The 24,903-nt window shown below is 51.0% G+C and overlaps 1 protein-coding gene across 2 annotated transcripts in view; it reads right to left on the minus strand.

Annotated features, from left to right (window-relative positions):
• Nucleotides 1-24,903, minus strand: part of KLHDC8B (kelch domain containing 8B) — a 69,048-nt gene that overhangs the window by 19,649 nt on the left and 24,496 nt on the right. For both annotated transcript variants that reach the window (XM_075574430.1, XM_075574431.1), the window contains exons 3-4: nucleotides 10,462-10,626; nucleotides 4,627-4,851 (exon numbers count right to left, since the gene is read on the minus strand). In XM_075574430.1, coding sequence (XP_075430545.1) covers nucleotides 4,627-4,851; nucleotides 10,462-10,626 — 390 coding nt within the window. The remainder of the gene's footprint in view (nucleotides 1-4,626; nucleotides 4,852-10,461; nucleotides 10,627-24,903) is intronic.

Consider the following 24,903-nt stretch of genomic DNA (forward strand, 5'->3'; position numbering starts at 1 on the left):
TCCTTTCCTCCAACCTTGAGAGATGTCCTTAGTACTGCCCTTGGCATGAATAGTTCTTTTAAAAGCTCCTTGTATTGTCCCCAAATATATTTGTATATAGTTATCATATCTCCTCTTAGACGCCTTTTTCCTAATGTAAACAAACCTAAATTACATCAGCCTGTATCCGTATACGGAGAATGTTAACAAAACTTTGAACCTGCATTAGAACTTTAGTTACTTTAATATATATATATTTTTTTCACTTTTGGTCCTGCCTCCAGTTCTCTTTTCTATTTTTGCTGTGCTCCACACTACCTTGTTTACTTCATAGTGAGTTTATATATTGATTTTTATACATACACTGTCTTGTCCCATTCCACTCCCCTCCTCTCATCTCCTGACTGTCTACGCTGCTTTTGCATTTCAATAGTTAAGCCTTTTATGTCCCTACTGTTAATTTTCCCACTAGACTACCTGTTTCTACCTCATCTTATTTCTCACTTCCTTTCCACCCCCATTGTAACCAGAAATCCCTCTTACAAACACTGTATATAAGAATGTTGTTTTTGTATTTATGCCATACCCGATGAAGGACCCCCAGAGGTTGGAAAGCTTGTAACATATCAACTACTTGTGTTGGTCCAATAAAAGGTATCACACCCCGTGCTCTCTCGCCCTCCTTTGTTACTACTGGTTCAAAGAGCGTGATTAGGAGACGGCGTGTTTCTCAAGATAAGAAAAAAAATATGTTTCTCTGCTATAACATTTTCAAACAACCTCTAGGTAAATGTTGATTTTCTGTACACTTTGGGAGAAGCACTGTAAGCGCGAGAAACAAAATAATTATTCATTTTTATGGCAAAAAAGAGCAGTGACCTAAATAAATATATATATATATATATATATATTTTTTTTTAACTAAAAAACGTGACATCAATGCCCCATAATAACAATAATCATATAAATATCGTTTGCAACTTCAAAAAAAATAAAACTCCAATTCTACCGAGGACCAATAAAAAAGTAACGCGGAATTTAATGAACATCTCTGAAAACAGGAGGCCAATAGTTCATCATAATTACATCTTTGTCCACAATATGCGTCACTCTTATTGACACATTGCTGGGGGGGAAAGCTTTTTACTTTTAATTGCATGTTAGTGGCTACCTAAAGATGTCCAGCCTTTAAACCCTTCAATACATTGCAGGTTCTGCCAGTAGGAAGGTCAAAGTTACAAGTTGAAAGACTTGTGTTTGTATATAGACTAATTATATTCCTAATTACCATCTGTATTGTGCTCAGACGTTCTGCGGTCTGTTTATGAAGCTCAGGATTTACCAGCCTTGCAAATGTAAACATTTTTTTATATTTGCTGCGATTTTTTTTCTTCATCAGACTTTACGATAAAAATACGAGTATGATGACTGATTAATGTGACCTTGCAAATGTATTTTTGCAAACACTTGATGTTTTTTTTGCGAGACGTTCGCACATCTCTACTTAACTGTCTGGACTAGTGATATAATAGCGTGGTGTTTGAAGTGGAATGTACATGTGTAAAACTCAGTGGCAGCGTCTTGGGCATCTCCTCCAGGTACGCACACACAAAAAAGATTGTAAACCCATCAGGGCCACTTTCACATTCTATAACCAGCACTGTCAGTGCTATATAAATAGGGTTGCCAGGTGTCCAGTATTGAACCGGACTGTCCTGTATTTGGACATTGTCCAGTAAAAAAATTAGAGGTAATACTGGACATGTATGTGTCCGGTATTACCTCTCTGGACATAGTGACTTGACCAGCTTGGTGGGGCCCCAGGATTTCCCAGAGCAGGGCAGCTGTTGGGAATCTTCCCCCATCCTGATTGGCTGGCTGCATTACCCAGCAGCAATCAGGAGAAGGTGCCAGGAGCCTGGGGGTGGGGCCAAGGAGAGGAGGAAACAGTATGGAGAGGGGAGAGGCATGTGTGTCTCGAGCGTGTCGCACCTTTCACGATTGTGTCCAGTATTTTTGGAGAAGCCGTCTGGCAACCCTATAATATAAATGATCATGTCTCTGATGACTCTAAATAGTGGAGCAGGTAGAAAAGGAGCAGAAATATAGTACAGGAGTTGCCTCCCTGGGCTCGTTCTACTTGTGAAAGTATATTGGATACTAGAAACGGTGATAACAATGTCTCATCTTGACTGATGGGTTTCCGTGTATTTCTGAGCGATGCTCACCTAGAACATCTGAGCTGAATTTAGCTGCTAAGAGAAAGTACATAGTTCTGCAGGAGCAACATGATTAATCTGCAGTAAACCTGAGACATTGTACTGTAATCTGTTTTATCCTCAGATAAAATACGATCAATGAAAGGAGGGGAGGATTCACAATTTCCTTGTGGTCACAAAATGTTCTTTTCAAACCGAGACCCAGAATACGTCTTTTCATTGCAATAATTGAATTGCTGCGCATTGAAATAGTACAGCCGCAAATGTACGTTATATTTAAGATATTAGCCTCTCGGCAGTTTGTTTTCCTTTGTTTATTATACACAGTCGCTGCTGGGGTTGTCATCATGCTGCAGACCAGGGGTTATCAACTCCAGTCCTCAAGCCACCACAACAGGCCAGGTTTTCAGGATATCCCAGCTTCAGCACAGGTGGCTCAGTCAAAGACTGAACCTCTGATTTAGGCCCCTGTATTGAAGCAGGGATTGATCGAGCCACTTGTGCTGAAGCAGGGACTGATGCGTGGAACACATGGGGGTAAAGCTGGTGTGCAAGAAGGAATTATTTGATGTGTGTCTGTCTGATAGGACGCGGTGTTTGCTGTGCATAGAGTGACTTTGACCTTCATCCTTGACCCTTAATTAAAATATCAAGCCTCAATTACTTTCTCTTTCGGTATTTCAAAATGTAAAGTAGATATCCAAGGCTCACTGATAACCAGTCTGAAAAACAGGGGATTATGGCATTTATCAGCCTTCACATGACTGTTTCCAAGCCCTTCCTGTTTGCTACCATACTTACTAACTCTCCATAATTAGGGAGACCCTTTATATTTGCACTAAAAATGTATCACTGTGTTTTTGTCTCCCTGCAAATAATCGTCTTCCCAGTGCAAGTCAATGCAAGTTTAAAGAAAAAAAAAGCACAATGTTATGCCAATTCTGCCTGGATCCCTCAAATGTTCACAAGTATGATTTGCAACCAAGGGAAGTGAAAATTCTGCAGCCTCGTGACATCCGAGAGACAGTAACTCAGAATCGGGTATATAGATCATTCCGCCTGTATTTCTTTCAATAGACAAATTTACAGTAGTCATGTCAGAGAAACAGCAATAAATCTTCCATGACATATCCAGCAGTGAAATATGTACCTAGCACTGTCCACCTTTGCAATAAATAACCAGTGGTGTGAGAATTCATGTGGACTGCTGAAATATCTATCCAATATCTATCCATCCAGGTGGTGTGTGCGCTGTAAGTTTAGCTGTGCTTCAGGATTCTATCCCAGAGATGGCTGCACATTTGAAGTTGAACTGCAAATTGCTTTCCAACTAAAAACAATGCATTTTTACAGCTGATGGCGGCTGGAATATGTGTGTTCTGCCTTATTAATTACTTTTGTTGTTCTGATCATTTGTTATGTTGATGTTGATTGCACATTGATTCTGAAAGACTGTTTCTATGAATAGAGTTGTGATGCCAATCAGCAAGTGTCCCAAGACGAAGACTCGGGTTCTATGAGATATAGGGAGAATTGATATTTTTTCACAATACTGTATAATAAAGCATTAACAGCATCAACATTTCACAGTGCTATCAAATCCTGCCAATCCCACAGCTGTGCTGGAGAAAGTGTTTATTAAAGATACCATGCAGCACACAGGAGAAACTAGAAAGATACAGGACAAATGTATGGATTGGTTAAAGCAGCAATATGGGTTTCATTTTGAAATAAATCAAATAAATGTTTTAAATGACAGGATTAAAGCAGGGGGTCTCCGGAGCAGAACCCCAGTAATAGCAGCTCTGGGGACCCCCTGCTTCCAGAGATACAGACCTCCTGTAGCGGCGCCGGTATATCTTTTCAGTTTAAACGTCCCGGTCACGCGGGCCAATAGGAAGCCGCGCCGGGTGATGTCACAGCTTCCTATTGGCCCGGCGGACGCCTCGAGAAATACAGAAACAAGGTTGCACTATAACGCTTCGAAAAAATAATAACAATGTAAAAGCGATGTGACGAATGCGATTGCAATAACTCGGGCATTATCCAACAAACAATAGGAAAAATACAGGGAGAAAATAGAATTATACAGAGCAAAAAAAAATCACGTTGGACTTTTAAAGTACATGGGCTTTTAATATTGTAAACTACAGGCTAATATATAGAATAGTAGTTCTTGCAATACAGCCCAAAACGCCCAAATTGCTGTATAGGTCTGAATGAAATAGAACTCAAAGCAATTTTCACCTTCCAGTAAACACACACACACACACACACACACACACACACACACACACACACACACACACACACACACACACACACACACACACACACAATAATACAGTCTTATCACTAATGATCTTAAGAAAATGTTGCTGTGCCTGTATCTAGCTTCAAAAAAATCATAACAGTTACGGGAACTTACCCTGCTCAGGCTCAAACATCTCCACCGTATTGACAAAGTGAGGCCGGGAGTAGAAGTTATGGGGTCCCGGCTGCTGCAGACCCCCGAGGCTAAAGAACCAGTTCTCAGTCATGGCGCAGCTGGCAAAGGCACGCCGGCTTGGGATGCTGGGATATCGCGTCCAGCTCTTCACCTCTAGATCCAACGCTTCGAACGCTGTCACAGGAAGTTTACCCTGCCGCCCCCCTGCCAAGAGAAGGAGCGATCGTAACGCAATCTTACCACACGAGCTGCGATGTTATTTCGAGAACTTGTGCTGCACAACAACTTCACATGTACACGTACCTACAAATGAAACCACCGCTGCAGTGATGATGATGAGGGAAGATGGGGGAATGCAAGTTTTTTTAGTTAACCTACAAGATTCACTTCTTTTATTTAAAGCTCTCCTTAAACATTGTGCTACCAGAGGGGACTGCAACGCGTCGCAGGCATTCCATAAGACACCTTGCTGCCCATTTACTTGAACATGTTGGAAGGGGTCTTCTGTCATTGAAAGGGGTCTTGCGGTTTGGCGCCAGTCAAAAACGTGGGCCCTAAATGTTTTTCTTTATCAAAAACAGCAAATAAAAATAGCCCTTGTGGTACATGTGCATGCCTCAGACAGGTCTGCAACCCTGTCTTTCCCCAAATAATGCTTCCACTGCAGCCAGGAACTCTGGGTAGTGACATGCAAATGAGCACAGTGTGTCACTCTGTCTTTACTTCTTATCCATTTTAACATGTACCCCTATAAGCTTATGCCTGCTGCATTACTTTTTTTAATGTCTGGTTATACCAGATTCACGTTATATAGCCAGTAACACAAAAAGTCGGAATAGCTGTCTGTGAGTAGGTTTCCTGGCTCTGCACTTTTTAACCCAGGCTGTGCTGAAATGCTGTGTAATACGGCAGGCATACGTTTATAGGCGTCTGCAAACATCCCTATGTGCTGCGTACCGCACACTATAGTGTAATTGTTTCGTGCTTTGAGTCCCACTGGGAGAAAAGCGCTATATGAAATAAAGTTGTTATTATTATTATTATTACGCATTGATATGATATCGGATAGATTATATATCTCAACTCATTGGTCCCTAAAAAGGAGTTAAGGAAAGCATAAAATGCTTATTTTGTTCTGATCTAAACTCTCGTAGAAACCCTGCCAATCCCAGTTCTTTCTTAGCCTGCTCCTTGTAGACATTTTGGCAGCCCCTGCTGTTCACGGATTAACACACACGCACTCAGGAGACTCTTTAATTCTGACTTAAACCCCACACTTTAATTGGATGGAGTTTCGCTGTGCGGCCCTGAATTCTCTGTGGGGCGCGGGGGGTGGAAATGCCTCCAGCGTGTTAATAGGATTCAGGAATTGAATCAGAAGACGTGCAACTACATCAGGAGACTGTAAAAAGTGATCCAGCGTTGTGTCTGTGCTTAAGACAGAGTGGGGTCCTAGTTTCTAGATATATTTGTATTAAGGCTGTGTGTATTTCCATGCTGTTCTGTAGTTCAGCTCTATAAGGTGTTTATGATTAATGAATCCCAGTACCATATTTGAAAAGTAAGGAATTCCTCCTGGCCCCTCTGGCAAACAAGGGGGGACTGTAAGAAATGCAATCATTTTAGGGCTTTGACCTGCTTATTAAAGCACAATCCTCTATACAAATACAAATGATGTATGTAGTAAGGATTAGCATGTTTGTGGGTTCAAAATCTGAACATTGCAGATTCTACGTTATTTCGGATCCACGGAAATTCCGGAACAAATGATCGAATCCAAGCAAAATATACGCCAAAAATCGGGAAAGGCTCGTACTTGGATTTCTTTTGTTTGTTAATAAACGGAGAAAACTTTTGGGTTGGTGTATGGAAAACTCACTAACTTATGCACAAATGTTCACATTTCCCCCAAATTTTAAACAAGCATTTTTATTTATTTTTCCATAAATTTTTACTAATCCAAGTCGAGTTCCGGCATAACCAAAACACAAACATATTTTAAAATCAAAACACCAGTGACAGTTCCTATCCTTTATATGTATACTAGCTGAGAGACCCGGCGTTGCCCGGGATGTAATTTTGGGGGGGCGTACGACAGGGTTGGGCTTCCCCCCCCCCCATGACAGCTAGGTGGGTGAGTGAGTTGACTGAGTGTGTGGGTGGGTGGGTGACACTTGACTGAGTGGGTGGGTGGGTTGGTGACTGAGTGGGTCGGTGACTGGGTGGGTGACTTTGGGTCGGTTTGACTTTGGGTCGGTGGGTGGGTGACTGGGTGGGTGACTTTGGGTCGGTTTGACTTTGGGTCGGTGGGTGGGTGACATTGGGTCGGTTTGACTTTGGGTCGGTGGGTGTGTGACTTTGGGTCGGTGGGTGGGTGACTTTGGGTCGGTGGGTGGGTGTATGACTTTGGGTCGGTGGGTGGGTGTATGACTTTGGGTCGGTGGGTGGGTGACTTTGGGTCAGTTTGACTTTGGGTCGGTGGGTGGGTGACTTTGGGTCGGTGGGTGACTTTGGGTCGGTGGTTGGGTGGGTGAGTTGGGTCGGTGGGTGGGTGACTTGGGTCGGTGGGTGGATGACTTTGGGTTGGTGGGTGGGTGACTTTGGGTCGGTGGGTGGGTGACTTTGGGTCGGTGGGTGGGTCGGTGGGTGACTTTGGGTCGGTGGGTGGGTGGGTGACTTTGGGTCGGTGGGTGGGTCGGTGACTGGGTGACTTTTTCAGGGTCGGTGAGTGGGTAGGTGGGGTCAGTGACTGGGTGGGTGGTTTTGGGTGAGACTGGGTGGGTGAGTGGGAGACTGAATGGGTGGGTGAGTGGGAGACTGAATGGGTGGGTGACTGGGAGACTGAATGGGTGGATGAGTGGGAAAATGAATGGGTGGGTGAGTGGGAAACTGAATGGGTGGGTGAGTGGGAAACTGAATGGGTGGGTGAGTGGGAAACTGAATGGGTGGGTGAGTGGGAAACTGAATGGGTGGGTGAGTGGGAAACTGAATGGGTGGGTGAGTGGGAAACTGAATGGGTGGGTGAGTGGGAGACTGACTGGGTGGGAGACTGACTGGGTGGGAGACTGACTGGGTGGGAGACTGACTGGGTGGGAGACTGACTGGGTGGGTGAGTGGGAGACTGACTGGGTGGGTGAGTGGGAGACTGACTGGGTGGGTGAGTGGGAGACTGACTGGGTGGGTGAGTGGGAGACTGACTGGGTGGGTGAGTGGGAGACTGACTGGGTGGGTGAGTGGGAGACTGACTGGGTGGGTGAGTGGGAGACTGACTGGGTGGGTGAGTGGGAGACTGACTGGGTGGGTGAGTGGGAGACTGACTGGGTGGGTGAGTGGGAGACTGACTGGGTGGGTGAGTGGGAGACTGACTGGGTGGGTGAGTGGGAGACTGACTGGGTGGGTGAGTGGGAGACTGACTGGGTGGGGGAGTGGGAGACTGACTGGGTGGGTGAGTGGGAGACTGACTGGGTGGGTGAGTGGGTGACTGACTGGGTGGGTGGGTGACTGACTGGGTGGGTGAGTGGGTGACTGACTGGGTGACTGACTGGGTGGGTGAGTGGGTGACTGACTGGGTGGGTGAGTGGGTGACTGACTGGGTGACTGGGTGGGTGAGTGGGAGACTGACTGGGTGGGTGAGTGGGAGACTGACTGGGTGGGTGAGTGGGAGACTGACTGGGTGGGTGAGTGGGAGACTGACTGGGTGGGTGAGTGGGTGACTGACTGGGTGACTGACTGGGTGGGTGAGTGGGAGACTGACTGGGTGGGTGAGTGGGAGACTGACTGGGTGGGTGAGTGGGAGACTGACTGGGTGGGTGAGTGGGTGACTGACTGGGTGACTGACTGAATGGGTGGGTGAGTGGGTGACTGACTGACTGACTGAATGGGTGGGTGACTGGGTGACTGACTGAGTGGGTGGGTGACTGAGTGGGTGGGTGACTGAGTGGGTGGGTGACTGAGTGGGTGGGTGACTGAGTGGGTGGGTGACTGAGTGAGTGGGTGACTGAGTGAGTGGGTGACTGAGTGAGTGGGTGACTGAGTGGGTGGCTGAGTGGGTGGGTGACTGAGTGGGTGGGTGACTGAGTGGGTGGGTGACTGAGTGGGTGGGTGGGTGACTGAGTGGGTGGGTGGGTGACTGAGTTGACTGAGTGGGTGGGTGGGTGACTGAGTGGGTGGGTGACTGAGTGGGTGGGTGACTGAGTGGGTGGGTGGGTGACTGAGTTGACTGAGTGGGTGGGTGACTGAGTGGGTGGGTGACTGAGTGGGTGGGTGGGTGACTGGGTGAAAGTGGGTGGGTGGTTGTGTGGGTGACTGGGTGGTTGTGTGGGTGACTGGGTGGTTGTGTGGGTGACTGGGTGGGTGGGTGACTAAGTGAGTGGGTGGGTGACTAAGTGTGGGTGACTGGGTGACTGAGTGACTAAGTGAGTTTTTGGGTGACTGAGTGGGTGGGTGACTGAGTGAGTGGGTGACTGGGTGGGTGTGTGGGTGACTGGGTGGGTGTGTGGGTGGGTGACTGGGTGACAGTGCGTGGGTGGGAGACGGTGGGTGACTTACCTTGACCCCGGGGGGCAAGAGTGGCAGGAGGCCCGGGCCGCGCTTCCCTCTCCGGGATCGGCGCACGTGAGGGGGGAGGAGCCTGTAGTTTGCAGCTGAGCAGGAGGGCCGCGCTTCCTCCGCGGCGCACGGTGAGGGTGATGGTGCGGCTGGGGATGTTGCGGAGCGTGGGGATTTGGGTGAGGTGGGGAGGGGGGAGAGAGTGAGGGGGAGGGGGGGAGAGAGTGAGGGGGAGGGGGGAGGGGGAGAGAGTGAGGGGGAGGGGGGGAGAGAGTGAGGGGGAGGGGGGAGAGAGTGAGGGGGAGGGGGGAGAGAGTGAGGGGGAGGGGGGAGAGAGTGAGGGGGAGGGGGGAGAGAGTGAGGGGGGAGAGAGTGAGGGGCACCGGGAGAGGAGGGGGGGGGGGTGTGGAAGGTGAGCTGCGGTCCAACTGACGGGGGAGAGAGAGAGAGAGAGAGAGAGTGTGTGTGTGTGTGTGTGTGTGTGTGTGTGTGTGTGTGTGTGTGTGTGTGTGTGTGTGTGTGTGTGTGTGTGTGTGTGTGTGTGTCTGTCTGTCTGTGTCTGTCTGTGTGTGTGTCTGTGTGTGTGTCCCCGTCCGTCCCCTTTGGCCCGTCACTCCGCCTCAGGCCAATGAGAGGTGTGCGGGGCGGGCGGCCAAGGGACAATGAGATTTCCCCTAGGGACACCGGACATCCAGGCAGGCAAACATACAGTGCTTTCAATTATATATAGTAAGATAGATATAGATTTATTTATTTTTTACATTGCTAACAGCATCAAGAAAGCAAGATAATCACTACTAATTGTATGCAGCGTGTTTGGTTTTTCAATGGGCTGCTAGTAACTATATTATACACATTAAATCAACCGGGAAGCCATTTCTTTCTACCAAAACAGCAGAGATCTACTCAGCAATATGCAAAGAAATACCATAGAAAGTTTAAAACAGGACTTTAAAAATATTATTATTTATTTTCCATCTGCCCTCACTGATTGCATCCGCTGTGTTAGCACAGCTGAGGTAACAGAATTTGCAAGCGAGATATATTCCCCAAAGAACTTAACATTCAACCCACTTGTCTTAATGGTCTTGTTGGCAGCAAGAGCTTAATTATTAGTGCCTCGGGCACAACAAGAAGATGTGATTTGCCCAAGGCCGTTAGGAGCTAGAACTGGGACTCCAGACTGGACACTTCCACTGGTGTGTTCAGGCTCCAGACATGTGATGCCTTTTCCTGTTGCCTCGAACAGATGTGCCCCCGACTTACCTAAGACATAGATTTTGTTTCCACGTAGGAAAGTTGATGCCCCGTAACGAGGGGTGGGCATGGAGGGAAGCTGTTGCCAGTTATCCTTTGTTGGTTCATAGACTCTAACCAAAGCCTGAGGGGAGGTGTCTGTACCCATTCCTCCGAGTGCATAAATCTTCCCTTCTGCAAGAGAACACACCTAAGCAGGTAAACAGGAGTTGAACGGATGAAAGACTGCGACGAAACGGCAGCGTCAAATGCTCCCATTCTGATCATTTTCTTCCGTACTCTCAACTCTGCTGTATTACCAACAGAATCTATGTCACATCGGCTCCTAATGAGGTGTAACATAAATGAACCATTTTTTTGTGTGGAGTTCAAGATTATTACCAACAGGTATTGTTCAGGTGACTTCGGCATTTCCCACGGGGAAACAATATTACAATCAGCTTGACTGGGACAATACATTTGAAATGTAATTACAAAAACCCTGCATGCAGATCTGCGTAGTGTTTTCTGCACTGCTAATCCCTCATTTTATCTGCAGAAAGTGTGAATAGACCCAGGTACTGTAGCAGAACTGATAGATTTTTTTTTTTTACATCCGACCCTCTCCAATTGACTTACTCAGAACTGTAATTGCACTTATATTGGGTTCAGTTGGTTTGTATAGGTTGAGAGAGCTGAAAATGAAAGTGGATATTAACTGGATCATACAGGATAGCGGTTATAAAAAAACAAAACAAATGTTTTCTATAAAATTAAAATATTACCCCCAGTGTCATTTTAGTAAATTGTCTGTGAAATTTTGTTTTCAAGGCTTTTCAAAATCAAAACAGAGGATTTCAATTGTTACTACGAACATCAACGTGACCCCTTAAAACTAGGGTCTGAATTAAAATGTTGAGCAGGTTTAAATGCATTTACTGTACATTTAGGGGCTTATTCTATACCAGACAACGCGTATGATTGGGCCACTCTCTTTTGAAATTTCCCATTGATTTAATTGAAGCCCCTTAGAGCAGTGTTTTTCAACCAGGGTGCCCGGCAATTTTCTGGTCATTTAAAGTTGTACCAAAGAAAGAAGAATTTACAATGCATCTAATCTCAGACGCGCTATTAGAGAGGGTTGGGGTTCCTTACAATGCATCTAATCTCAGACGCACTATTAGAGAGGGTTGGGGTTCCGTACAATGCATCTGATCTCAGCCGCGCTATTAGAGAGGGTTGGGGTTCCGTACAATGCATCTGATCTCAGACGCGCTATTAGAGAGGGTTTGGGTTTCCTCCGAATTTCACAAATTATAGGGTTCCTTAACCACAAAAATGTTGACAACCACTGCCTTAGAGCAAGGGAGGGCAAACTTTTGTTGCTGTGCCCCCCTGCCTTGCCTTGGTGCGGCATCAAATGACGCCGTGGGGTCATGTGATGTCATGTCACATGGCCCCACGGCGTCATTTGACACCGTGTTGCCATGGAGACGAGCCCTGAAGCCAGCAGAACCAAGGTAAATTGAGTTGCAGAGGCCACGCGTGATCCCCCGGCATTTAATTTAAAAGCCTCGGGGAAGAACACGGGGCCTCTGCAACCTCCGCATCCCCCCAGAAAAATCTCGGGTGTGCCCCCCCAGTTTGCCACCCCCTACCTTAGAGTATACTTTTACAAACAAGGAGGCACTCACTGCTTGTGTTAGGCAACACTGCCGGTAAGTGATTATAAGATCCTTTGAATAACAAACCCACTTCCCCAGTTCTCCTAGTAAAATAGTAAAATAAAATAGTAAAATACCAGTATACGCTCCTAGCAAAAACATATGTATTTCCTATACGTCATATTTGTTTCTAATACTGTGGGTAATAGGATGTTATCATTTCCTAGATACTTATAATGCAATAATCAGCTGGATCAGCTGGCTGGTAGAGGGAACCTGCGACACAATGCTAGAGAAGGGTTAGAATTGTACGTTGCCATCATTCTAGCGCTGCCAGTGTCAGGAGGTATGCAGATCTTTCAAACTAATTAAGCAGGAAAAACTTTTATCTTACTGTCAACGAGTTACCCGGGGGAAATATGGAGCAGACAAAGCCTGCATGTGATCTTTGTAAGGTCGAAGAAGGAAAAAGTGATGAGATTTTCCTGTCTCTCTGCCCATGAGACATGCTGGGTACCTGACAGGCGCTGCATCCGGTTCCACATTATAACGCCAACGCCACAATACAATTTTCCTCTTATGCTGATATGCTGGCCAAGATTGTGTAACATTTGATGTCACCAAAGAACCTTTCAAAATCTCAAAACACTGCACGTATTGTATATTTCACAATATTTATGACTAGCTATAGTATCCGGTTTCACAACGGGTTGCAGGACTCTGATGTCATCTTTTTAAATTGCAGACTTGAAACTGAGAATTAATCGATAATGGCGCCCACTTTAACCCGGTCAATAATTCCACATTGCAGTGACCCCCAGTCACTGAGACTCCCACCCCAACCCCCCCACTCACTGAGACTCCTCAACCCCCACTCACTGAGACTCCCGCCACAACCCCCAGTCACTGAGACTCCCACCCCAACCCCCCACTCACTGAGACTCCCCCCCCAAATCCCCAGTCACTGAGACTCCCACCCCAACCCCCCACTCACTGAGGACTCCTCAACCCCCACTCACTGAGACTCCTCAAACCCCCACTCACTGAGACTCCTCAACCCCCACTCACTGAGACTCCTCAACTCCCACTCACTGAGACTCCTCAAACCCCCACTCACTGAGACTCCCACCACAACCCCCAGTCACTGGACCCCCACCCCAGCCACTGAGACTCCCACCCCAACCCCCACTCACTGAGACTCCCACCCCAACCCCCCATTCACTGAGACTCCTTAACCCCCAGTCACCGAGACTCCCACCCCAAACCCCAGTCACTGAGACTCCCACCCCAACCCCCCACTCAGAGACTCCACAAGCCCGAGTCACTGAGACTCCTCAACCCCCACTCACTGAGACTCCCGCCATAACCCCCAGTCACTGAAACCCCCACCCCAGTCACTGAGACCCCCACCCTCTTTAAGCCGGTCAATAATTCCACATTGCAGTGACCCCCAGTCACTGAGACTCCCACCCCAACCCCCCACTCACTGAGACTCCTCAATCCCCACTCACTGAGACTCCTCAACCTCCACTCACAGACTCCTCAACCCCCACTCACTGAGACCCCCACCCCAACCCCCCACTCAGAGACTCCTCAACCCCCACTCACTGAGACTCCTCAACCCCAACTCACTGAGACTCCCGCCACAACCCCCAGTCACTGAGACCCCACCCCACTCACTGAGACTCCCACCCCAACCCCCCACTCACTGAGACTCCTCAACCCCCAGTCACTGAGACTCCCCCCCAAACCACAGTCACTGAGACTCCCCCCCAACCCCCAGTCACTAAGACTCCTCAACCCCCAGTCACTGAGACTCCCCTCCCAGTCACTGAGATTCCCCCTCCAACTCCCAGTCACTGAGACCCCCAACCCTCAGTCACTGAAACTCCCCCCAACCCCCCAGTCACTGAGACCCCCCCCAAACCCCAGTCACTGAGACCCCCAACCCTCAGTCACTGAAACTCCCCTCAACCCCCCAGTCACTGAGACCCCCACCCCAACCCCCAGCCACTGAGACTCCCGCCCCAGTCACTGAGACCCCCACCCCAACCCCCAGCCACTGAGACTCCCATCCCAGTCACTGACACTCCCACCCCAAACCCCAGTCACTGACACTCCCACCACAACCCCCAGTCACTGACACTCCCACCCCAACTCCCAGTCACTGACACTCCCACCCCAACCCCCAGTCACTGACACTCCCAAACCAACCCCCAGCCACTGAGACTCCCGCCCCAGTCACTGACATTCCCACCCCAACCCCCAGTCACTGACAATCCCACCCCAACCCCCAGTCACTGACACTCCCACCCCAACCCCCAGTCACTGACACTCCCAACCCAACCCCCAGCCACTGAGACTCCCAACCCCCAGTCACTGACACTCCCCCCCAACCCCCAGTCACTGAGACTCCTCAACCCCCACTCACTGAGACTCCTCAACTCCCACTCACTGAGACTCCTCAACCCCCAGTCACTGAGACCCCCACCCCAGTCACTGAGACCCCAACCCCCAGCCACTGAGACTCCCGTCCCAGTCACTGACACTCCCACCCCAAACCCCAGTCACTGACACTCCCACCCCAACCCCCAGTCACTGACACTCCCACCCCAACTCCCAGTCACTGACACTCCCACCCCAACCCCCAGTCACTGACACTCCCAAACCAACCCCCAGCCACTGAGGACTCCCGCCCCAGTCACTGACACTCCCACCCCAACCCCCAGTCACTGACAATCCCACCCCAACCCCCAGTCACTGACACTCCCACCCCAACCCCCCAGTCACTGACACTCCCAACCCAACCCCCAGCCACTGAGACTCCCAACCCCCAGTCCACTGACACTCCCCCCCCAACCCCCAGTCACTGAGACTCCCACCCCAACCCCCAGTCACTGAGACTCACGCCCCAACCCCCCCCCCCAGTCACTGGGACTCCCACCCCCAACCCCCAGTCACTGAGACGTCCCCCCCCAACCCCCAGTCACTGAGACTCCCCCCCAACCCCCAGTCACTGAGACTCCCACCCCCAACCCCCAGTCACTGGGACTCCCAACCCCCAGTCACTGACACTCCCACCCCAACCCCCACTCACTGAGACTCCTCAACCCCCACTCACTGAGACTCCTCAACTCCCACTCACTGAGACTCCTCAACCCCCAGTCACTGAGACCCCCACCCCAGCCACTGAGGACTCCCACCCCAACCCCCCACTCACTGAGACTCCCACCCCAACCCCCCACTCACTGAGACTCCTCAACCCCCAGTCACTGAGACTCCCACCCCAACCCCCCACTCACTGAGACTCCACAACCCCGAGTCACTGAGACCTCAGCCACAACCCCAGTCACTGAGACTCCCGCCCCAACCCCCAGTCACTGAGACTCCAACCCCCAGTCACTGAGACTCCCGCCCCAACCCCCAGTCACTGAGACTCCAACCCCCCAGTCACTGAGACCCCCACCCAAACCCACAGTCACTCAGACTCCACAACCCCCAGCCACTGAGATTCCCAATCCAACCCCCAGTCACTGAGACTCCCCCCAACACCCAGTCACTGAGACTCCAACCCCCCAGTCACTGAGACCCCCACCCAAACCCCCAGTCACTGAGACTCCCACCCCAACCCCCAGTTACTGAGACTCCCACCCCAACCCCCAGTTACTGAGACTCCCCCCCCCAACCCCCAGGCACTGAGACTCCCCCCCCCCAACCACCAGTCACTGAGACTCCCCCCAACCCCCAGTCACTGAGACTCCCCCCAACCCCCAGTCACTGAGACTCCCACCCCAACCCCCAGTCACTGAGACCCCACCCCACTCACTGAGACTCCCACCCCAACCCCCCACTCACTGAGACTCCCACCCCAACCCCCCACTCACTGAGACTCCTCAACCCCCAATCACTGAGACTCCCACCCCAACCCCCCACTCACTGAGACTCCACAACCCCGAGTCACTGAGACCTCAGCCACAACCCCAGTCACTGAGACTCCCGCCCCAACCCCCAGTCACTGAGACTCCAACCCCCAGTCACTGAGACTCCCGCCCCAACCCCCAGTCACTGAGACTCCAACCCCCCAGTCACTGAGACCCCCACCCAAACCCACAGTCACTGAGACTCCACAACCCCCAGCCACTGAGATTCCCAATCCAACCCCCAGTCACTGAGACTCCCCCCAACACCCAGTCACTGAGACTCCAACCCCCCAGTCACTGAGACCCCCACCCAAACCCCCAGTCACTGAGACTCCCACCCCAACCCCCAGTTACTGAGACTCCCACCCCAACCCCCAGTTACTGAGACTCCCCCCCCAACCCCCAGGCACTGAGACTCCCCCCCCCCCCAACCACCAGTCACTGAGACTCCCCCCAACCCCCAGTCACTGAGACTCCCCCCAACCCCCAGTCACTGAGACTCCCACCCCAACCCCCAGTCACTGAGACCCCACCCCACTCACTGAGACTCCCACCCCAACCCCCCACTCACTGAGACTCCTCAACCCCCAGTCACTGAGACTCCCCCCCAAACCACAGTCACTGAGACTCCCCCCCAACCCCCAGTCACTAAGACTCCTCAACTCCCAGTCACTGAGACTCCCCCCCCAGTCACTGAGATTCCCCCTCCAACTCCCAGTCACTGAGACCCCCAACCCTCAGTCACTGAAACTCCCCCCAACCCCCCAGTCACTGAGACCCCCCCCAAACCCCAGTCACTGAGACCCCCAACCCTCAGTCACTGAAACTCCCCTCAACCCCCCAGTCACTGAGACCCCCACCCCAACCCCCAGCCACTGAGACTCCTGCCCCAGTCACTGAGACCCCCACCCCAACCCCCAGCCACTGAGACTCCCATCCCAGTCACTGACACTCCCACCCCAAACCCCAGTCACTGACACTCCCACCCCAACCCCCAGTCACTGACACTCCCACCCCAACTCCCAGTCACTGACACTCCCACCCCAACCCCCAGTCACTGACACTCCCAAACCAACCCCCAGCCACTGAGACTCCCGCCCCAGTCACTGACACTCCCACCCCAACCCCCAGTCACTGACAATCCCACCCCAACCCCCAGTCACTGACACTCCCACCCCAACCCCCAGTCACTGACACTCCCAACCCAACCCCCAGCCACTGAGACTCCCAACCCCCAGTCACTGACACTCCCCCCCAACCCCCAGTCACTGAGACTCCTCAACCCCCACTCACTGAGACTCCTCAACTCCCACTCACTGAGACTCCTCAACCCCCAGTCACTGAGACCCCCACCCCAGTCACTGAGACCCCCACCCCAACCCCCAGCCACTGAGACTCCCGTCCCAGTCACTGACACTCCCACCCCAAACCCCAGTCACTGACACTCCCACCCCAACCCCCAGTCACTGACACTCCCACCCCAACTCCCAGTCACTGACACTCCCACCCCAACCCCCAGTCACTGACACTCCCAAACCAACCCCCAGCCACTGAGACTCCCGCCCCAGTCACTGACACTCCCACCCCAACCCCCAGTCACTGACAATCCCACCCCAACCCCCAGTCACTGACACTCCCACCCCAACCCCCAGTCACTGACACTCCCAACCCAACCCCCAGCCACTGAGACTCCCAACCCCCAGTCACTGACACTCCCCCCCAACCCCCAGTCACTGAGACTCCCACCCCAACCCCCAGTCACTGAGACTCACGCCCCAACCCCCCCCCAGTCACTGGGACTCCCACCCCAACCCCCAGTCACTGAGACTCCCCCCCAACCCCCAGTCACTGAGACTCCCCCCCAACCCCCAGTCACTGAGACTCCCACCCCAACCCCCAGTCACTGGGACTCCCAACCCCCAGTCACTGACACTCCCACCCCAACCCCCACTCACTGAGACTCCTCAACCCCCACTCACTGAGACTCCTCAACTCCCACTCACTGAGACTCCTCAACCCCCAGTCACTGAGACCCCCACCCCAGCCACCGAGACTCCCACCCCAACCCCCCACTCACTGAGACTCCCACCCCAACCCCCCACTCACTGAGACTCCTCAACCCCCAGTCACTGAGACTCCCACCCCAACCCCCCACTCACTGAGACTCCACAACCCCGAGTCACTGAGACCTCAGCCACAACCCCAGTCACTGAGACTCCCGCCCCAACCCCCAGTCACTGAGACTCCCCCCCCAGTCACTGAGATTCCCCCTCCAACTCCCAGTCACTGAGACCCCCAACCCTCAGTCACTGAAACTCCCCCCAACCCCCCAGTCACTGAGACCCCCCCCAAACCCCAGTCACTGAGACCCCCAACCCTCAGTCACTGAAACTCCCCTCAACCCCCCAGTCACTGAGACCCCCACCCCAACCCCCAGCCACTGAGACTCCTGCCCCAGTCACTGAGACCCCCACCCCAACCCCCAGCCACTGAGACTCCCATCCCAGTCACTGACACTCCCACCCCAAACCCCAGTCACTGACACTCCCACCCCAACCCCCAGTCACTGACACTCCCACCCCAACTCCCAGTCACTGACACTCCCACCCCAACCCCCAGTCACTGACACTCCCAAACCAACCCCCAGCCACTGAGACTCCCGCCCCAGTCACTGACACTCCCACCCCAACCCCCAGTCACTGACAATCCCACCCCAACCCCCAGTCACTGACACTCCCACCCCAACCCCCAGTCACTGACACTCCCAACCCAACCCCCAGCCACTGAGACTCCCAACCCCCAGTCACTGACACTCCCCCCCAACCCCCAGTCACTGAGACTCCTCAACCCCCACTCACTGAGACTCCTCAACTCCCACTCACTGAGACTCCTCAACCCCCAGTCACTGAGACCCCCCACCCCAGTCACTGAGACCCCCACCCCAACCCCCAGCCACTGAGACTCCCGTCCCAGTCACTGACACTCCCACCCCAAACCCCAGTCACTGACACTCCCACCCCAACCCCCAGTCACTGACACTCCCACCCCAACTCCCAGTCACTGACACTCCCACCCCAACCCCCAGTCACTGACACTCCCAAACCAACCCCCAGCCACTGAGACTCCCGCCCCAGTCACTGACACTCCCACCCCAACCCCCAGTCACTGACAATCCCACCCCAACCCCCAGTCACTGACACTCCCACCCCAACCCCCAGTCACTGACACTCCCAACCCAACCCCCAGCCACTGAGACTCCCAACCCCCAGTCACTGACACTCCCCCCCAACCCCCAGTCACTGAGACTCCCACCCCAACCCCCAGTCACTGAGACTCACGCCCCAACCCCCCCCCAGTCACTGGGACTCCCACCCCAACCCCCAGTCACTGAGACTCCCCCCCAACCCCCAGTCACTGAGACTCCCCCCCAACCCCCAGTCACTGAGACTCCCACCCCAACCCCCAGTCACTGGGACTCCCAACCCCCAGTCACTGACACTCCCCACCCCAACCCCCACTCACTGAGACTCCTCAACCCCCACTCACTGAGACTCCTCAACTCCCACTCACTGAGACTCCTCAACCCCCAGTCACTGAGACCCCCACCCCAGCCACCGAGACTCCCACCCCAACCCCCCACTCACTGAGACTCCCACCCCAACCCCCCACTCACTGAGACTCCTCAACCCCCAGTCACTGAGACTCCCACCCCAACCCCCCACTCACTGAGACTCCACAACCCCGAGTCACTGAGACCTCAGCCACAACCCCAGTCACTGAGACTCCCGCCCCAACCCCCAGTCACTGAGACTCCAACCCCCAGTCACTGAGACTCCCGCCCCAACCCCCAGTCACTGAGACTCCAACCCCCCAGTCACTGAGACCCCCACCCAAACCCACAGTCACTGAGACTCCACAACCCCCAGCCACTGAGATTCCCCCTCCAACCCCCAGTCACTGAGACTCCCCCCAACACCCAGTCACTGAGACTCCAACCCCCCAGTCACTGAGACCCCCACCCAAACCCCCAGTCACTGAGACTCCCACCCCAACCCCCAGTTACTGAGACTCCCACCCCAACCCCCAGTTACTGAGACTCCCCCCCCAACCCCCAGGCACTGAGACTCCCCCCCCCAACCACCAGTCACTGAGACTCCCCCCAACCCCCAGTCACTGAGACTCCCCCCAACCCCCAGTCACTGAGACTCCCACCCCAACCCCCAGTCACTGAGACTCCCACCCCAACCCCCACTCACTGAGACTCCCACCCCAACCCCCAGTCACTGAGACTCCCCCCCCAACCCCCAGTCACTGAGACTCCCCCCCCAACCCCCAGTCACTGAGACTCCCCCCCCAACCCCCAGTCACTGAGACTCCCCCCAATCCCCAGTCACTGAGACTCCTTCCCAACCCCCAGTCACTGAGACTCCTTCCCAACCCCCAGTCACTGAGACTCCTTCCCAACCCCCACTCACTGAGACTCCCACCCCAACCCCCACTCACTGAGACTCCCACCCCAACCCCCACTCACTGAGACTCCCACCCCAACCCCCACTCACTGAGACTCCCACCCCAACCCCCACTCACTGAGACTCCCACCTGAACCCCCACTCACTGAGACTCCCACCCCAACCCCCAGTTACTGAGACTCCCACCCCAACCCCCACTCACTGAGACTCCCACCCCAAAGCCCCAGCCACTGAGACTACCACCCCAACCCCCAGTCACTGAGACTCCCCCCAACCCCCAGTCACTGAGACCCCCCCAAACCCCCAGTCACTGAGACTCCCACCCAACCCCCAGTCACTGAGACCCCCCCCAAACTCCCAGTCACTGAGACTCCCACCCAACCCCCAGTCACTGAGACTCCCACCCCACCCCCACTCACTGAGACTCCCTCCATTACAACCCCCCAGGTGCACACCCTTAGGATCCCTTTAGTATGCATACAAAGTTTCAGATGTCTAAGGCCTCGGACATGGTGCTGCAGACCGTGCGGTTAAGGCAGTGTTCGCGTCCATGCGGCGTGCGTGCAGAAGCGGGAGGGGGCGCGCGTTGCGGGAGAAATCAGTCAAACAGATTTCTCAGTGCGACAGACAGGTCACGTGAGCGGTTCACCCAATGAGGGCGAACCAGCTCTGTGACGTCACTAGGAACGCCCCCCACGCCCGTCTACCATGGCCAGGGAAAGCACCCGCTTTCCCACAGCCTTTGCGCGCCTCCGCACGGGAGAAGGCGCCATGGCCCCAGCCTTAGTTTCATGGTCTTGAAGCTATGGCTCTGACAGACAGACAGACGCACAGGCTCTCATTATAATACAATATGCCTCTCGCATTAAAGCAGCAATCCCCCCCAGAAGCCTATGTGAGTTTAACGCATATAATGATAGTATCTTGCCCCCTGAGCATGTCCTGCTTAAAAAAATCTCCAGCTCCTGAGGTTACTATGGTAACCTTTAGACTTCACTGGGCGCTGGGGAGAGCTTCATTTTAACCTCCTGGGCACGTAATAGTTCAACCGCTTATATCACCTGAACGGAGCAGAAGATAGTAAAAATAAAAACAGCATTGGAAAGGACAAGAAAAGATCTCCCAAAGAAAAAGCAAAAACCTAGCAGTCAGTGCTGATTGCTGCTGCAAGGCTCCTAATGTTTAGCATTGACAGAACGCTAAAAGTGACACTCTCAACACGCTCAGTCACAGTTTATCCCCTATATGACGTGACAATGGGGAGCATGAAGAAGGTTTGGGGCACCTACGGGAGACGGGCAGATGCCCTCCTGAGTCCTTGGCCACTGCCAGGTCTAAATCTGAAAATCAGTGCACCGCTTACCAAATCATTCGGCAAAACGTCCAAAGTGTCCAGTGTCCCAGCGATGGAACTTCATTTCAATGTCGCAGGAAGTACGGCACCTATAAACCCGTTGCTGCCGGAGGTGTCTGCGATTCATGGCGTGTACGCCATTACTTATGGCGCCGCTGCTTCGTCACCTAATTTGCTGTAGAAATATCTCCGTTCTTTGAACTTTTAATTATACCGCAGATAATAACCGGTGATGTGTATTATGATCTATACTTTCTAATGTTTTCTTTGGCAGCTTAGGCTGAGTTGCAACAGCTTATATAAGGATGTTTTATTGGGTTACTCCATTGACTATTTGAATGTAAAACACCTCTTAATGCTTCTCAGTATATAACTAAGATCATCGGGTCGGGTAGTAAATTCTGTCGGCTTTCCATCTGCCCTTATACGCCTGGCTGCATATCTCAGAGTTTAATTGCTGTATTAAATACTCTTCTAGCCACATGAAGCTGGAGCCACTGCTGCTATGTCTGGAATGATAGAAAGACACTCTTCAGGTCTTTAAAAGGAAGCAAGTTTCCCAGAGTTATGTACGACCCACCTTCTAATGTTATTCCGGAGTCGGTGAGAGACCTCTTGAATAAAAGCTGTGTATTCTTTCACAAATAAACTTCTTGTCGTGTCAATTCCCGCAATAAAAGGTAGTTGGACATATCTGATGTAGCAGAGTTTGTTTGGGAGTGGAATTCATCTCCTTCTCTTCAATATATATTAATATATTTATATGAGTGCGGTAAGATGAACGATCTGAGGGTTGCCATACTCAAAGGTAATCTTAAAACCCCGAAAGAGAGACGGTTGCATGAATACAAATTTATGCAACTGTTCGGGACACTTAGCAGTGGCCTAAACAGAGATCGAAATTTTATGAGTCATTACTGACACTAGTAAACTCTCGTCCCATGAGCGCTAAAGGCCATGTCTGTACATACTGTGCTATATGTATGCACACACAGCTGTCTCTCACACATACTAATACTCCTTGTTTTTCCATCCCTATACACCAATAGGGAACACTTAGTATCCACACACACTTTTAGTTGTGCTACAAACTCTCACATTTCCACACCCACCCATACCATTTATATCCACTCCCACTCCACACACACCTTGTGTAAAGCACTGTATATACTGTGGGCTCTCCATTCATTTTTATTCACACTGATACACATACACACTCTTTCTTCACTTGCTTTCAGTAACTTTTGACACCTCTAGCCATAAAACACATCCACACCGGGGGAAGGAACAGCACAGATAACATTCCAAGAGACACTGTTTTTAAGTATACCTTTTGCTTCATTCATTGTAACATCGCCGGAAGAAGAGATCTGTGTATCTCGAAAGCTCGCAAGAATAAAAGCATTTCGTTAGCCACAGAACGGTATCATCTATTTATTTTTTGATTAATATATTTATATATTGATATTAATACCATTCTTGATCCTGTTTTTGTTGTGCACCAAATTTGCTCCTGGCTTGGTGGACACCTAATTTGCTCTTTTTTTTTGCACCAGGTCTGCTCTTCTTTGCACCAAATTTGCTCTTGTTTTTTTCCATCAGGTCTGCTCCTGTTTTTGTAACCACATCAGCTCCTATTTCTTCACCATATATGGTCCAGTTTTGTAACCAGTCCATACGCCTTTCTGGGGTCGATTAATCAAGCAAGCAACTGGTACATTTATATGGAGCAAAATAATCTGTACCACAGAAAAAATCCTATTCATTTCAATAAGATTTTTGTCTTTGGTACATAGGGGGCAGATTTTTGTCTTTGATACGTAGGGGGCAGATTTTTTTTGCCTTGAGAAATATGCTCCTTTGTGTTCATTTTGGTCAAGGGATCAGCATGTTAATGAGACATGAAAATGGAAGTTCATCTCTTGCCTCCTGTCTCTGATGACTCAACAGGAAAGTTTGTTGTACAAGCTTAAAAAAAAAAGGCGCCCTGTTCATTTTAGATCATCAGTCGTGTGCAGCAGCTGCCTGATTCCCTGCCAGTTACGTGCTGAGCTGATACACGGCATATTCTCAACCAGGGTTTGATAATGCTAAAGCTTTTCTCAGGGTATTCTATTGGCCCTCATTACATCAGCGGTACCTCCATTCCAAATATAGCGTCATGTTCTACGATTATATTTCACATTTTCGGTGCATATATATATATATATATATATGCAGTGGTTGACAAATCACCAAAAAATCTACTCGCCACCTAGTACCAAACGTGTGCTGCTTGGGCCAATAGGAGCTCGCCACGATGTTAAATCCACTCGCCCGGGGCGAGCAAATGTATAGGTTTGTCGAACACTGTATATATATATACATATATATACATATATATATATATATATATATATATATATATATATATATATATTACACACACACACATATACAGGTAGTCCTCGTTATCCAACGTTTCACTTTACAACGAATGGCATATCCAACGTTTTACAATTCCACCATAAAGGCTGTTTTTCGACGCCTGAATGCGTTATCCGACGCCTGAATTAACACTGATTAACGCCACTAATTAACATGGGACTCACTTTACAACGGTTTCACTATCCAATGCTACTTCCAGAATGGATTCTGTTGGAAAACCGAGGACTGCCTGTATCTACTATATATTTCTGAAATGTCTGTATGTTTGTCTGCATGCCCTGTGTCCCTAGGGCCAATCGCATTGCACCTTTGATCTGTTATGTCACCACAATATACATTGTACTGTGGTGTGTTTACAATAAAACATTTTTAAACAACATCGTATTACATTTGATTCCATCTTTCTTTTCAATATTATTATCCAACCTTTGCAACAAATACTCACCTATTGTTCCACCATTTATAAATAATACTACCTATTACGCATTTACATCCCGGGCAACGCCGGGTCTCTCAGCTAGTTTCACAATAAAAGTATAACACGTGTTATTGAAATGTAGATGTAAACATGAAACGGCAATAAAAATGCCGTGCAGCCGGTTCTTTCAGCACTGAAGGTGGGTTCTACCAAAGCAATA

This window comes from Ascaphus truei, chromosome 17, assembly GCF_040206685.1.
Source record: "Ascaphus truei isolate aAscTru1 chromosome 17, aAscTru1.hap1, whole genome shotgun sequence".
Classification (NCBI taxonomy): domain Eukaryota; kingdom Metazoa; phylum Chordata; class Amphibia; order Anura; family Ascaphidae; genus Ascaphus; species Ascaphus truei.